Genomic DNA, 16,257 nt, shown 5'->3' with positions numbered 1-16,257 from the left:
TTAGATAAAAATATCTTAAGTTGATTTTTTTTTAGATATTATTGGATAGAATATTATAAGATAATCATTTATAGATTTTTTTTGGGTAGGAGAAAACTACACTCAACTCTCAACTCCAGCCTCATCTCTTCCATATCTCATCCATAAGTATCTCCAGCCACCTCTCCCCACGAAATTATCTTCATTTACACTTTCCATTAAAAGAATATCAAACACTCTCTCTCGGACAGCTTTTAGGAGGTCTTTTGTACACCCATTTCGAAGCTTTTGTAAGTGTTTTATCATAAAGTCTCCTTCATATAAGTTGTTCTTTTTTGAGTCTAGTTTACATGGATATCTTATTTGCCCCATTTGAAGATCATTTGGTCAGTCAAATATTGTGTAAACTATAGAAAGGTCATTCTGGGAGATAAACTGGAGAATATGTTATAGTTTGGAGTTTTTGACCAAGCTAATGGATAGATATTGGTCCGAAAGTTTTATGGAGTATTGTTAACATGTATATATGACTATTGGTTGAGGATTTTTGCATGATTAAAGGTTTTGATGAAAGATTTTCTTAGATTTAGAAACTTAGAAACTGGAAGAGGAAAACAGTTTCTGTTTTGAGAAAGTTTAACTCTTTGGTGGTCTAAACCTATTCTAATGACTTTGATAATTTTATTGGAGGATCCTAAACATCTTATATACATGTTATATTATTATTTTGAAGATATTTGATGTTAGTTTCAAAGATATGAAATTTTATGCAAAGAGATATTCAGATAAGCCAAAGTGTGGATATTCTTGGCTAAATTTATGTTTTGGTTAATTTCTAACCATGTGATCTTGAATTAGAAGCTTGTATATGTTTTAGGACATCTTTTTAAACCATGTAATGGTTTGGTTTGAAGATCATATATTTATAAGTCATAGATCAAGAGATTTATCAAAACTAGTTGAGGAAAAAGTTTTTGTTTTTGGACTAAGTGTAAAACCAAAAACTTCAAATGTTATTTTGTGATTTTGGTGACTTTAGTTTGATGATTTAAAGCATGGTTGATGTTAGGATGATATTATGAATATGTTAGAAGTAAGATTTGATTTTTGAAATTCTTGGAGATGTTTTGATTTAAGGTCAAAACTTGTGATTCAAGTGTTTGGATCTTTTTACAAAAAACATTTGGTGTTGATTATTAGCTTTTTCTAAATGGATGTTTGTTGCAAAATTTTGGTTTAAGCATGAGTTTTGAAGTTGGAAGGAATTGCAACAAAAATAAAGGGAAATGGCCTATGGATGTTTCGACCATAGTGTGTTCTTCATAGTTGTGTTTTGTTTTAAATTTTTCTGAATTGATATTTAAATTTAGGAAAAAATTTACATGAGAAATGTAAATTTTGGAAACTTTTGGAGTTAGTATGCAAAATCCTTAAGTTATGGGTAAAACGGTCATTTTCCCACATGTAAAGAGTAAAATAAAAATTTTACTCTTTAAGTTAGTATTTTTCATATTTCAAATTTTTAGTGATTTAGTTCTAACTTTTAGAATCACTAATTACAGTTCCTCGTGATCGCACTTGAAGTTTTATAAGAAACGCGGAGATCGAGGTAAGTTAGTTTTTAACTTACTAGCAGTCTACTGTGTATGTGTGCTAAGTAAAAGAACTACAGTGTATGTATGTATGTTATCATATATGTCATGCCATGCCAAGTTATCACGTAATTGTCTGTTATACAGAATTTATTCTGTCATCAGTTTTTATCTGTTACATAATATATTCTGTCATGTATTATTATACGTTACAAGTACGTCATGCTAAGTATGCCATCTATTACATGTATGTCAAGTCATGTAATATTCATTGTTGCAAGTATGTCATGTTAAATATGTTGTTTATTATATGTTATGCCATGTTACGAAATGTTTCTCTCTCAAGTTGGTCATGTATTTCAAGTTATGTTCAAGTCAACTTTATGTAGAATACATGGGGCCACAACAACTGTGGAGTATGTATTTAACTGCATTGAGTTTGTGTAGAATACATGGGGCCACAACAACTGTGGAGTATGTATTTACACGTAGAATACATGGGGCCACAACAACTGTGGAGTATGTATTTTTCATGTTAAGTCAAGTTTATGTAGAATACATGGGGCCACAACAACTGTGGAGTATGTATTTAACTGCATAGTGATGTGTAGAATACATAGGGCCACAACAACTGTGGAGTATGTATTTTTAATGTTAAGTCAAGTTTGTGTAGAATACATGGGGCCACAACAACTGTGGAGTATGTATTTTTCATGTTAATTCAAGTTTCAGAGCAAGTTCATGCTAAGTCAAGTTTCAGATCAAGTTCATGTCAAGTCAAGTTCAGTTCATGTTTCAATTTAAGTTATGTCAATTATGCTATATTGTACGCTAAGTTATTCTTCAATTACTTATGAATTTGATTATGCATTTATGCTTTTACTGTCATCCATGCATCATTAGTCTATGTGGAAGTTTTTTGTTAACTTGCTGAGATTTGTAATCAAATCTCACTGTGGTAGTCCCAACTACCATTCCCCCCGAATGGTAGATCTTGTTACAGGACCTGAAGGAGGATCAGGAGCTAACCAACTAGACACAGTCGACTGAACGACGGTGCGTCGTTAATGTTAATATAGTAGTTAAATTACTACTTGTACGATGGAGTTGCATCTCCAGTACTTTTGGATCATAACTATTTTGGAATAGTGCTGTGATCTTAGTTATTCAATGGATCTTTATGTATGAAGTATGTTTTAAGTATTTGGGATATTTTCAGTTTGGTGAATAGTATTGGTAAAGAAAAAAATTATCCGCTGCGAATATTGCATAATGTTAGATGCATGTTAGGATTATTGCATCTTATATGTTATGAACGGGGGCAGGTAACCTTGTGTTGCATGTCTCAACGCTTCAAATGTCCGTCCAATCCCAAACGGAATTTGGGGGCGTCACATTTATACCCCTAAGAAATAACAAGATTTTTTATATTAATATTCGCCACTTTTTACGTATCTATGGAAATTCATATTTCAAATGTTTATTCTTTTCTGTCTATCTCAAATATTTCAAATGTTTAGCCAAAAATCCAACCGGAATATGTGAATATAACATAACAGAGGCCTTTGTGACATTTAATCAAATACATACCGTGTCAGCCATGACAACTCCTTCTGGGCAACCGGTTGTGTCGGCCAATAATATCCTAAGCTGCGTCAGCGTTGGACTGATATACAGGCGGTGCGAACAACGGTAGCTGAGCTGGTTTCGAACTGAGAAGGGCAGCCCGATTCGGAAGGGTGAATGGTTTCAGACTCAAATGGTTCAGTCCCCGATTTACTTCGGCGTCGGTTTCGGACTGCGATGATTGAGTCGGCGTCGGGCTGAGATACTTTCGTCGGCGACGGGCTGCGATTTTGGTCATCCGTCGGCGTCGGGCTGAGGCAAATGGCAGAAGGGAGAAAACCCGTGGCTCGCGATTGTGGGAAGGGCAGACGAAAATGCCAAGCTGAAGCCTTCTGATTCCCTGCTTCACGGTCTACGAGCTGTTTACAGCTTTCTCCTATGTGGCATCAGATGATTGGCGGGCTGTTATTTGAGTATAAATAGCCCGACCGGTCTGAAGCGTTTTCCTACAATGGTTCTCATGAGATCAGGCATATTCACTGTGACTATATCCTGTGAGCTCCATGGCTCAAGATCATGCAACTCTAAAACCAATTGGGCAATACTTCAGCCACCATTTGATTATCAAGTTTGAGAGAAATTGACTAAAGAACATCTAGTCTGTCAAGCCAATCAATTCAATTTTCTTTTTCTTTTTTGGCTTGGACAATAAAAATGATATCGTTAATCAAGAAGAAGGGAAATAAGAAAATACAGAAGTTTGTAAAAGAAGGGACATACATTGAGCTAACTTTCACAGAAACACACTATTCCACTAGTAATAACAATAGCCCTGTATTAGAGCATTGACATTGGTTTAGTCAAATTTATCTTTAAATTTGGTCAATATCAACACTTTTTTACATTTGTCTATTCTATCAAAATTCAATCTCCACATTGGATTAACCATTAATTCTCTATATAATAATAAAATATTATTAAATTAATAAATTTTTTATTTAATTTATTTTCTCACATTTTTTAATTCTACCAATTAAATGTTAATAATAATTATATTCTAATTAAATTAATATTACAAAAAATTATTATTAAATGTTAATAATAATTATATTCTATTAAATTAATATTACAAAAAGTATTATTAAATTTTAATAATAATAATAATATTATATTATATTAATGTTAAAAAAATTATTATTAAATGTTAATAATAATTATATTCTAATTAAATTAATATTACAAAATTATTATTAAATGTTAATAATAATAAAAATTATATTATATTATATTAATATTAAAAAAAGTATTATTAAATGCTAATAATAATTATATTATATTCAATTAATATTAAAAAATATTATTAAATGTTAATAATAATTATATTCTAAATGTTAAATGTTAATTATATTCTAATTAATTTAATTTATTTGTTTGGAATGAAAAATTAATATTTTAATGTTGATGAATGAATAGTAGTCTTCCATCTTTAGCCAACTATTGTAGCTAAAGTCTAAATTATTTTAAATTTACCCAATCCAATGTGAAAGATTTTTGAGCCAAATTTTGTAAAATTTGGTCAAGCATCTCATTTGGCTAAGCCAATGTGGATGTCCTCATCAATCAATCGATTGTGTTAGGCTCTATTTGAATAGTGAAAGTATTCTATTTCATATTATCTTATCATTACAATTTTTTTAAATTTTCACATAATATATTATAAATAATTAAATCTTTTTGAATTTTAAACTAATAATAATATTAAAAATAATATTTTATTTAATTTTTAATTTTAATTTAAAATGATCTCATTTTACTACTCAAACTGTACTTTAGCTGATCTTACGTTGGGTTCATAGAAAGAAAAAGGATAGTAGAATGATATTTTCTTCCATTTTGAGAAATAATTGTAACAAAATAACAAAAGAGCAGGTTTCCTTTGCAGGATAAAAACTAATATTTTCTTCTTCTTTTTTCCTCCAATAATCTTAGGATAATGCAAGCATTGTGAGGGCAAAACTTCGTATTCGAAAATGCAGACATGGTTCTAGGCGTTATGGGGGACCGACTAGGAATGATCCGCCCCCGAAACAACTGGATGCCAGGAAAGTAAATTTTTTTTTTTTTTTTTTCCCTTGCAGATTTGGCCTTTCTCTAACAAGGTTAGAAGGCAGAAACTAACCACCGGCACCCAGGTCCCAAGCACATAGTTCCAGATAAAGAAAGGTTTGGCCGTTTTGGCACGGATGGGAACCCAAATCAAATTACTGGAATTATCTAGCCAGAAGCCAGGATAATAATAATAATAATAATAACAATAACAATAATAATAATAATAATAATAAGATAACAGAAAAAGAAAAAAAAATGTAGCCTGCATAAACATAAACTAAACTAAAAATATGTAGTCTGTGATGCCTCATGAGACCAGGTTTGCTTATTGATTTTATTGGCTAAAAAAGATAGATATTTGATTAATAGTAATACTATTCTTCATCTTGAATTTTATTACTCTTAATCATACTGATTGATATGACACATTTGTTAGCTTTTACTCCTTTTCTTTGATTCCACATGGATTAGAAGTGAATGAGAGCAAATGCATTCTGCTTATATAAGGAGGTTAAGCCTCTTTGATTTAAACATATTAGTTGATAAATTATCTAGTAATTTTTTATTTTAATTAAATTTATCTGTTGACCTATTTGTGCAAAAAAGAAAAACGTAAAAGTTAAAGTTTTGTTAGTGTAGAAGTTTTGTGAGTGTATTTGGGTGAAGAGAAAAATTATATAATTATAACAATTTTTTACATAGTGAATTTTTCTCCTCTGAGTTTGGTATTTTTTCCTGTTTAGGTATTTTCACATAAAATTTTGTTGTTATTATTTATCTAGTTTTCTTATTATTCCTATAAAGAATAGATACTAGGAGGGTGAATTTGGAAGGTCTGAATTCCCATCAAGTGGTATCATAGCTATTAGATTCTTTTTGTAGGGTGAAGTTTTAGTGCGGTAGTGTAGATGCGTATAGTCTAATGAAGTTTTGTCTAGAAGATTGAAAATTTTAAGTATGTCCATTATAATCCTTAATCTTTAATAGGAATTTACTTAGTGAGGTACTATTTATTTTTACGGTACATTCATCAAAGCAATATCAGAAAGTAAGGTTTCAAATCCTATCAGATTTGAGGTGGATAAATTTGATGGAAGAATCAATTTTGACTTGTGGCAAGTACAAGTTAAGGATGTCTTGATTCAATCAAAATTACACAAAGTATTGAAGGGCAAACCAACACCTAAAGTCAGTAGTGATACTAGTGTAACTGGTGAAAAAAGCAGATCTGGAATGAGCAATGAAGATTGAGAGAATCTGGATTTGAGAGCAGCAAATGCAATACGTCTGTACCTGGCCAAGAATGTTTTTGTAAATATGTATGGAATATTTACGACAAATGAATTCTGAGAAAAGTTCGAAAAGTTGTATCAAACGAATGGTATCTCAAATAGGATGTACATGAAAAAGTAGTTTCATACATTGCAAATGAATGAAGGTACAACTATTTTAGATCATTTAAGTGTTGTCAATGGCATTGTCTCTAAGTTGGAATCTATTGAAGTTAAAATTGATGATGAGGATCAAGCCTAGAGACTCATCTGGTCTGTTTTATCTTCCTATGAGCATATAAAATCTATTTTGATACATAGAATGAGAAAATAATTTTTTTAGATATTATCAGTAAACTCTTTTATGAAGAGAGAAGACTAGGTGGTGGAAGAAATTGTCCACCTGAAAACTTAATAATGGTAGCAGCTGAAAATGAGAAGATGAAGAACTCCATGAAGAAGAAAGTAGTTTGCTAGGGGTGTGGATAATCTGGGCACGTTAAGAAAAATTATGCAAGAACTTGAGCAGGTTCTGCAAGTGGCTCTAAGTCAATAAATGAAGATACTAGTAATGATGCTGACAATGTGTTTCTCTCCATAAAAGATGATTTCTTATAAAAAAAAAAAAAAAAGACATGTACATCTTAATGGCATCTTGCTAATTTTTAAAGTTGCCATGATAGATGATGTGTTAATATTAGCCAGTTCACAATTTTGCACATAGACATTGGTTTGGCATTGATACAGGGTGTATGGTGTCAATTTCTATCGATGACTAATGAATTTCTAGGAAAGGTAAACGTGAAAGTTATCCCATAATTTTCAGTAAGGCTGTTTTCGACATGGACTGAAGTAAAATACTTGGAATTGATTTATTTTGAGTGGGTATGCTTTTATAGTGAAACATAATAGCAAAAGTTATGAAAATATTCATTGAAGTGTAACTTGACTGTGGGACCAGTCAAAGTCGTATAGTGGAGATTATTGACTTTTGCTCATTTTCTTTAATCCCACATGGATGGAAAGTGAATGAGAGCAAAGGCCTGGAGCCTATATAAGGAGGTTAAGCCTCCTTGATTTAAACACACAAGTTGATAGTTTATCTAGTAATTTTTTAGTACTTTAGTTAAATTCTTCTATTGACCTTTTTGTGTAAAAAAAAGAAAAATGTGAATATTATAGTTTTGCTAGTGTTGAAGCTTTGTAGGTATATTTGGAATGATGCGAACAATTACATGATTGTAACAATATTTTACATGGTGATTTTTCTCCTATTTAGGAGTTTCCACATAAAATTTTGTTGTTATTATTAATATTTTTTTGTTATTCCTGCAAAGCATAGATTCTAAGAGGGTGAATTTGAGAGGTCTAAATTTTCAACAATATTTTAAGTGTTTCGTAGATCAATTATTTTAATAAAAGACAACTAATAAAGATAGATAGTTGATCAATATGACTGTAGATAACAAAACCTACGATAAAATTTAAGAGAGAGAGAGAGAGAGAGAGAGAGAGATATCTTGTCGATTAAACCTTCAGAAAATATACATAAGGACGAAGACACTCATTCAACTAATATTCACCAAAAAAAATCCAAAATTCTTCTTCGTATTCATCACTACAAGAGCTGTGCAGGAATAGAGGAAGTACTTCGACTTTACTTGGACCAAAAAATGGAATTAGGAATTTTCAAAGGGGCCAAGACGCAAGATGTAACAATATTCCTTCTAATCACCTAGCTTTTTTTCAATATAGGCTGCAAAACTGATGACAAATCTACAAGCTTGGCCCAAGAGGCAAGTTTAAAGGAGTAGCTGTCATGACTCTTGAGGATTTTCCTCAAGGTAGGGAAAAGTTTACAGGAAAGTAGCCCAAAATTTGGACCTAAAAGAAAAAGTGGAACATAAAAGAGCCTTTGACTCTGTAGATAGATATTATATATGTATATTGGGTTAGGAGTTGGGGAGAATTGGAGAAACAAGAAAGCTGCATGTAGGACATACAACTTAGATTATTCACAAGAACACATGCAATTACGAATGGTATTAAGTATGTTCATAGAAAAAACTTGAGATAGCCACTGAAAGAGCCAGAAAGAGCCAAGTATTTATATAGGAAAAGGAAGAGAAAAATGCGAAAACGCTTTTCCAGTATATAATATGGCCCCCCGAGAAAGAACTTTAATAATGAGAGCAACTTTAGCAAAACAAAACAAACGGCGGTACCTGCGAATCACTGTATTCGGCAGTGGTCGCATGCAGATTGGAAGGGTTGAAAATAAACACAAAACCACATACGTACGTACCATTGATGTCCCACTATTATTAATATTCATGTCCTTCCTGTTAATATATAATAAACTGAATAACCAGAACACAATGTGTCGGCCAACCTTGATTTACCTAAAAATGGTATTCATCGTTTTTTTAATAATTATTTTTTCAACATCTTATAAAATTATCTCGAGTAATGAAACACGATAAATAATTTTTTTAATAATTTAATACTACATGAGATGATAAATCTATATATATATAAGAATAATAAATATCGTTACTTTTATTCGCCTTGCTGTTGGTGCAATATTTGCAAAGAAAAATTTAATTACAAGTATAATTGTGCACTAATATGTGCACTAATCTAATGTGATTGGTCAAAAAATAGATTTTATTGAAAATAATATTAATTTAAATTTTAAATATGAAAAAATTAGTATTGATATGCAGATTATATAGCATGTGACTTTACTTAAATGCAACAAAACTCTCTTTGCAAATACCAGCCACGCAACAAAATAGCTTTGGGGTAGAACAAATATTAAGAGCATGCATTGCAAGAGATCTCGTAAAGATGTTTAAGGTGGGTTTGTGTCTGTAAGTTAGGAAAATGATAGTTAAACGATTTTGTAAAAGTCACTTAGATCTATTAATAATCAGAAGAAATAACATTTTGAGAGTATAAGTAGAATATGTATGTAAAAAGAAAATAAATTGGTATATATATTATTACTTTTTATCCATAAATTTAGAGAAGTGTTATAGCTTTAAAGAAATTTAACAAAAATAAATTTATAAATTGATGTAATTTTATATAATACATATGTCATATTATAAAGTTGTTTTATTATAAAATAAATTTAATAAGTCATATAAAAATGATTTGTGAGTTTAATTTTAAGAAATCTATTTGTGAATATTACATTTCTAGTAATTTTATTGGTTTTGTGTGGAAATTCCAAATAACGAAAAGTGGAAAAGGAAAAAAAAAAAAACGTTGTGCATATATATTGTTTGACACGTAAATACCTAATTAAATATGATATTTGGCTATTGACGATAATGCAACTTAATCTTTTCGTTTTTATTGGTATAAATTTGAATAATGAGTCTAATGCGAAGAATAAAAATAATTAAAAATGGGAGTAAGAAAATGTTAGTTTTTAAAAATAAATACATAATCTCTTTATAGGTCATAAACAAGTTTTATAAAAATAAATTTATAGATAATTTAATAAGATAAATTAAATTGTAAAATTATTTAGATCTAATATATTATATAAAAATATGTCAATTTAAAAATTTATTTTTATAAAAAAATTTTATAATAAAAATATTTATCAATTTTAGTATATAATCTTTATCCTTTTAGTTTTTTTTTTTTTTAAGAGAATCTTTATCCTTCTAGTTTTAAGAAGAAGGTAAATATAGCGCATTCAGTCAGACCCACCAAGTGCCACAGTCGCACACCCACACGCACAGAATACGGGTAAAGAGAAGGCTGCACACGGAACGAAGCTTCCCGAGATAAGACGTAGCCTAGTAGCTTCTCGTTCTTTCCTCTCTTTTCGCTCTCCCTCTCTGTCTCTGTCTCTCTCTCTCTCTCTCATTCTATCTTCCTTCGGTTTCATCGTTGCTTCTCTCCCATGCTCCTCTCCTCTCACCATTAAAACCCACCCCTTCGAACTTTCTAGAACTAGATCCTCTCTCTCCATATTCTCAGGCTAAAAACATTCTCTAGTTTCTTTCTCTGTTTCTTTCTTTTTTTTTAGGTTTTAGTTTTGGCTTGTCTAATTAGGTGGCTTTCATATGTCTCTGCCGGTGGAGCAAAACGGTGAGTCCACCAGCAGCGACTCTCAGAGATCTCTACCTACGCCGTTTTTGACCAAAACGTATCAGCTGGTCGACGATCACACCATAAACGATGTTATCTCATGGAACGATGACGGATCCACCTTCATCGTCTGGAACCCGACCGTTTTCGCCAAAGACTTGCTCCCTAAATATTTCAAGCACAACAATTTCTCCAGTTTCGTCCGCCAGCTCAACACTTATGTAATATCTCTCTCTCTCTCTCTCTCTCTCTCTCTCTCTCTCTCTCTCTCTCTCTCTATTTATTATCGATTATAAAGGTTTTTTTTTTTTTCCCAAGTTTTTGACGTTTTATTTTCCTTTTTTCGTAGGGATTTAGAAAAGTAGTTCCCGATCGGTGGGAATTCTCAAACGAATGCTTTCGCCGTGGTGAGAAGCACCTTCTGCGCGAAATTCAGCGCCGAAAGATTACATCACCTGCCGTCGCAGCTCCGGCGCCGTTGACGATAGCTGCAGTTCTGACCGCGAAGCCGTTAACATCGCCGTCAAATTCCGGAGAAGATCAAGTGATGTCCACTAACTCCTCCTCAACAACGGCACCGGCCGATCTCATAGACGAGAACGAGAGGCTGAGGAAAGAGAACTTGCAGCTGAGCAAAGAGTTGGCGGGAGTGAAATCGCTCTGCAACAATATCTTCTCTCTGATGTCGAACTTCGCGAATAATAACCCATCAGAGAGTGCCGAAAAACAGCTCGATTTGCTGCCGGCTAAACGTTTCGCCGGCGAGGGGGTTACGGACGCTGAGACGAGCGCAAGGCTTTTCGGCGTGGCGATCGGTGGGAAGAGAGCGAGGGAAAGCGACGGTGTTGCGGCTGAGCGCGAGACGGAGTTGAGGCTTCAGCAGCCTGGAGCCGGGGTGGCGAAACCAGAACCGGTTGATTGTCAGAACGATGTTGATGATCGAAAGTCAACCTGGATGAACCACTGCCACTGGGATAATCGTAACAATCAGAGCGTGTGTAATTGATTAGTTGTTGGCGGAGGTTGGGAGTTGTTAGATTGGATTAGCGGTGAAGCACTGGATCCGAGTCTCTACGGAACAGGCATGTGACGAAATGGATCACGTGCGTTGTCAACCCAATGGGACCCATTTCAAGAAGTTTCTTAGAACTTTTCTGCTCCACTCTTTTAAGATTTTGTTTTTTGCACCCCCCCCCCCCCCCTTTTTTTAATTTAAAATGGAAATAATGCCTTAATTTATCCCCTGTTATTTTAGACTTTTTAGTTGTTGCTCCGAAAGTCCAACTCATTATCTATTTTTTGTGTGTTCTTCTACAAATACACGTTGTTGTACTCATGATAAGCGGTTTTTAATTAAATATTTGACATAATTAATTGTAAAACATATATTATATTATTTTTTGTATTTTTAGGAATTCTGTAGCCTTATTTAAATAATAAAAATATTTCATTTTATTTTATTATTATAATTTTTTTAAATTTTCATATAAAATATGATGAATAATTTAAAATTTTAAAATAATAATAATATTAAAAAATAAAAATTTAACAATATTTTTATTCAAATTTTAATTTTAATTTAAAATTATTTTATTTCACTATCCAAATTCTACCTAAATCTTGAAGAAAATATATATTGTATTATCCAAGAAAGAATAGAAATTAGTCCTGAGCTTGCTATGTTAAGTAAAATTAGTTTTACATGTGGTTCATATAATTGTTATCTATTTAATGTTTTTTTTTAGTGTATGGTTTTATTATTAATTAAATTGTGGCAATTGGGTTACTTGGAGGTATTTATCAAGTTGTAGAAAAAAGAATTAGAATTAAAGTAATATGTTATGCAATTTTAAAGGAATGATAAAATCTTTATAAGTTCCTAATATGTTGTTAAAAAATTTCATTATCAATATTTATTTTTAATAATAAGACAATTATAAATAGTAAATAAGAAAATATTCTAGTTATATAGAAATTATACAAAATAATTTTATAAACTGACGTGAATTTGACTCTTCAAATAACAGTACGACTCTTAAAATAATGAAGGTAAAGTTTATTTCGTTTTGTAATAAAATGATGTTATGTAAGGCCTTATAAACGTTGTTATTTCATGGGATGGTAAACAACTAAAAAAATATTAACTTTTAAAAATTTATCCATCAACCATTTATGTCGTTGAAATAATAATTAAATATAAGAAATAATATAATTTTTTTTAGAAAAAAAAATACTCACAATAGTTTATATGGTATGTTAAATTATAAAAGTATGCAAAATTATGTGAATAACTGTTTCTCTTTTTTATACGACAGCGTTAGCGACAGCTTTGGTCCATCACGTTGAAAACGTTGGTAGCTTGTTGGTTGTATAGTTTCAATAGGAGTGGATTTCGTTGATGCAGCTGGAAAAAAGACTGCATCTGTTACTCCGAAGGTAGTCATAGAATAAAAGTCTAATTAGTCGACTGTGATTTACCTTTTGGTTTTGTCAAAGGAAAAACAAAAAGAAAAAGGAAAAAAAGGAAGGTTGGTCCCCGCCATGCAAATTGCAATTGCAACATGAAAGCTAACTTTCGGATTGCTCGCTGACATACATACATGCATAGTACTGTTGCAGGTGCAGAGTCTTTTCTTACTTAATTTGCATTCATTTCCGGATGTATTACGTCAGTTCCATAAAAGGATAACTTATTTTCTTGCCTTGTTTCCTTTCTTCCTTTAGAAACAAGGAAAACAATTGAAATTTGAGTTGTTGTATATTTATTGCAACAGCCTTTGTTGAATCCATTGTTTTTTCTTTATATCAGGATGTTTAGATTTCAAAAGTTGGTTAGAAGAAACTCTCTCTCTTTTATCACTTGCAAAAGAAGAAGGCCATCATTTTACCTTTTAGCTTTTACATTCCTCTCACTGAAACATTTTACCTAATTTTACATCTTTCTTTTCAATAATCAAAATTTTCATCGCATTTGTCTCTCCAAAATGAAGATCATTTTTAGCGTTAATTTCTCGTTTTTTATTCAAAGTAAATAATTAAAAGGAAATCTCTTACAGTTTTCATTCTAAGCACTGTTTACAATGCGAAGAGATAAGCACAAATATATGAATCTCGTAGTATTAAATTAGCATGCAGACATTGTTGAACTTAACATTAACTATTGTGGAATCCATAGAATGTATTTATCACTCATAGAATTATAAAAAGAAAAATGGGTCAGAAAATTAATAACCAAACACTACATTTGAGAGAGGGACAGGGATGCTCAGCTCTGAATTACGAACATGGGATAAAGGCTTTCTCATGCAGGGCTGAAAGGTATTAATGGACCTGGCCCCTATTACTATTAGTTCAACCAATGCAGCCTGATATCTAAACCAGCACCTTCGACTGCATAGACTACACATATATAGACATGTATAGATAGACAGGTAGATAGAGAATAACATCAATTTGTATGACTTTTTAAACCTGTGCAGGTCTAAACCAATCCATCGAGGTGCAGTAGAGAATTAAATCGATCGGTGATGAGAGAGCAAACATGGAGACTTGAATGAATCACGTTATTGCCTAGCTTATCCCAATCCATCGAGGAGATGGTGGTTAGGAATGTGGAAGAACAAGTCAACATGACCAGTTTAACTGAAAATACAAAAGCTTAAAACTTCTGCAACAAACCTCTTATCTGTAAAATCTATTAGTTAGGCTTGTAATCTATTTTTGAATTCAAATCAAATGATGTATAGGCTACTGAGTTAAAAGTTGTTATTATGTAACAGAGCTAGTTGATCTGAACTCTTTTGAAATACTTTTGTAATTCACAAATGATCAAGAGTTTTCCAAAACAGAGCATTATTCTATAGGGTATCAATAAGCCCGAAAAAAACCAACGTCTTATCCTCCTCTTTTTTTTTCTTTTTTCTTTTTTTTTTTTTCTCTTGACATCTGATAGCCTCCTCTCCCCCTATTCCCTCTCTCTCAAATTTCCCTCTTGCCCTCAGTATCAAACTCAACCACTCCAATTTTCTTGTGAGGAAAGCTTAGGCCCTCCCATATTTCCATGGTCAAGCTGTCTTTGGCTATCTCGATGGCACCATTCAACCCCATCCACAAGAGATCGATGCCCCTCATCCCACCACAGGTGCCCTTACTAACATACCCAATCCTCAATATGACTATTGGCTTCGTTAGGATTCTTTAATCCTTGCCACCATCAATACTTCTTTTGCTGAGGATGTTCTCTCTCAAGTCATGTCCTATACCACCTCTCGTGATGTATGGCTTGCCCTTGAACGAAAATTTTCCTCCATTTCCTGTGCTAAAGCCGTTCAACTTCGTACTCAGCTTGCCACTGCACGTAAAGGAGCTATGACTGCCAAGGATTATTTTCTTTCCATCAAACGCATGGCTAATGAACTTGCGCTTGCTGGACAACTTGTCAAGTCTGATGAAATTCTCACTTATGTTCTTGCTGATCTTGGTCCAGAGTATGACTCCTTGGCCTCTACCATTACCTCTCTTTCTGATGCTGTCACCTCGGAAGAGCTTTATTCCCTTCTTCTAGTTGCTTAGTCAAGGATCAATCAGCATCATGACACCATTCAGGTGTTATGAGTGGAGACAAAACGGTGAACAATGAGTCATGCACCGTTTCTTTCCTTAGCATATTAGGCACTGTGCGTGTCTGCAGCAAGTGACACCTTAGACTCTTGCATAAATCACTGCACCGAAAAAAATTGTAGGCGGCTTTCTCCTATAAATAGGAGAGAGCTCAATTGTGTGTCTGCGAACAGAGTGCAGCAGAGAGAAAACAGAGAGTGCTGCGTGTGTGCAGATAAAGTGTGGGAGAGTTTACAAGAGAGAAAGAAAGTGGGTGAGAAGAGAGAGTTTTTTGAAAAAATTATTTCATAGTGAAATTACAGTAGCTGTGGACGTAGGCAATTGCCGAACCACGTTAAATTTCGTCTCTCCTTTATTTATAATCATCTCTATGTCAGAACAGCTCCCAACAACTGGTATCAGAGCTCTGGTTCGAGCTGTCTGAAAATTCAAGTTGTTCAAAATCAATTTTTGACAACTCCACAGTGTTCCTCACGTGGAGACGAATCCGTTGCCGCAAACGGAATCGAAAACGAAGGTCGTACAAGCCTACACGCGCCCCTAGAAGATCGGCGCATGCATCTGCTGCAACCCACACGCCCCCACGCGCTCCAAAGGTTGAAGACGCGTGATCCACACGCGCCCACCCAGCCTCACGCGCTCCAGAGGTTGAAGATGTGTGACGGACACGCGCCCTACAGAGGTTCGGCGCGTGTGTCACACATGCCTCACTCTCTCCCACGCGCACACAGTGCTAGCGCGTGTAATACAAGCGCCCACGCGCCGCCCACTCGCACTGTGCAGCTCGTGTATCCCACGCGCCAGACAGATCAGAACTGTCCGTTTTTCAGATTTGTTTTGTGCTAGATCTAAACCATTCGGTGTCCGATTTCAACGATCAAATAGTGCTTTCCAACTATTTGGATCATTCCGGACTCATCCGTACGGTCGAAATTTTGAGATTCGGCATTAGTACATTAGATCTGAACCATCCACGTGTTGCAGATCATTTTGGGCTAGATCACGCCAGT

The 16,257-nt window shown here is 33.3% G+C and overlaps 1 protein-coding gene across 1 annotated transcript; it reads left to right on the top strand.

Annotated features, from left to right (window-relative positions):
• The first annotated feature begins 10,323 nt into the window (after nucleotides 1–10,323).
• LOC122303216 (heat stress transcription factor B-2a-like) lies at nucleotides 10,324–11,905 on the top strand. The gene is made up of 2 exons (XM_043114865.1): nucleotides 10,324–10,848; nucleotides 10,977–11,905. Exons 1-2 carry the CDS (start codon nucleotides 10,603–10,605, stop codon nucleotides 11,631–11,633), a joined length of 903 nt encoding a protein of 300 aa, XP_042970799.1. The 5' UTR covers nucleotides 10,324–10,602; the 3' UTR covers nucleotides 11,634–11,905.
• Nucleotides 11,906–16,257: the final 4,352 nt, after the last annotated feature.

Source organism: Carya illinoinensis, chromosome 3, assembly GCF_018687715.1.
Source record: "Carya illinoinensis cultivar Pawnee chromosome 3, C.illinoinensisPawnee_v1, whole genome shotgun sequence".
NCBI classification, from domain to species: Eukaryota; Viridiplantae; Streptophyta; class Magnoliopsida; order Fagales; family Juglandaceae; genus Carya; species Carya illinoinensis.
Note: the sequence above shows the minus strand (reverse complement) of the source record. Positions and strands in the feature narration are given on the sequence as shown.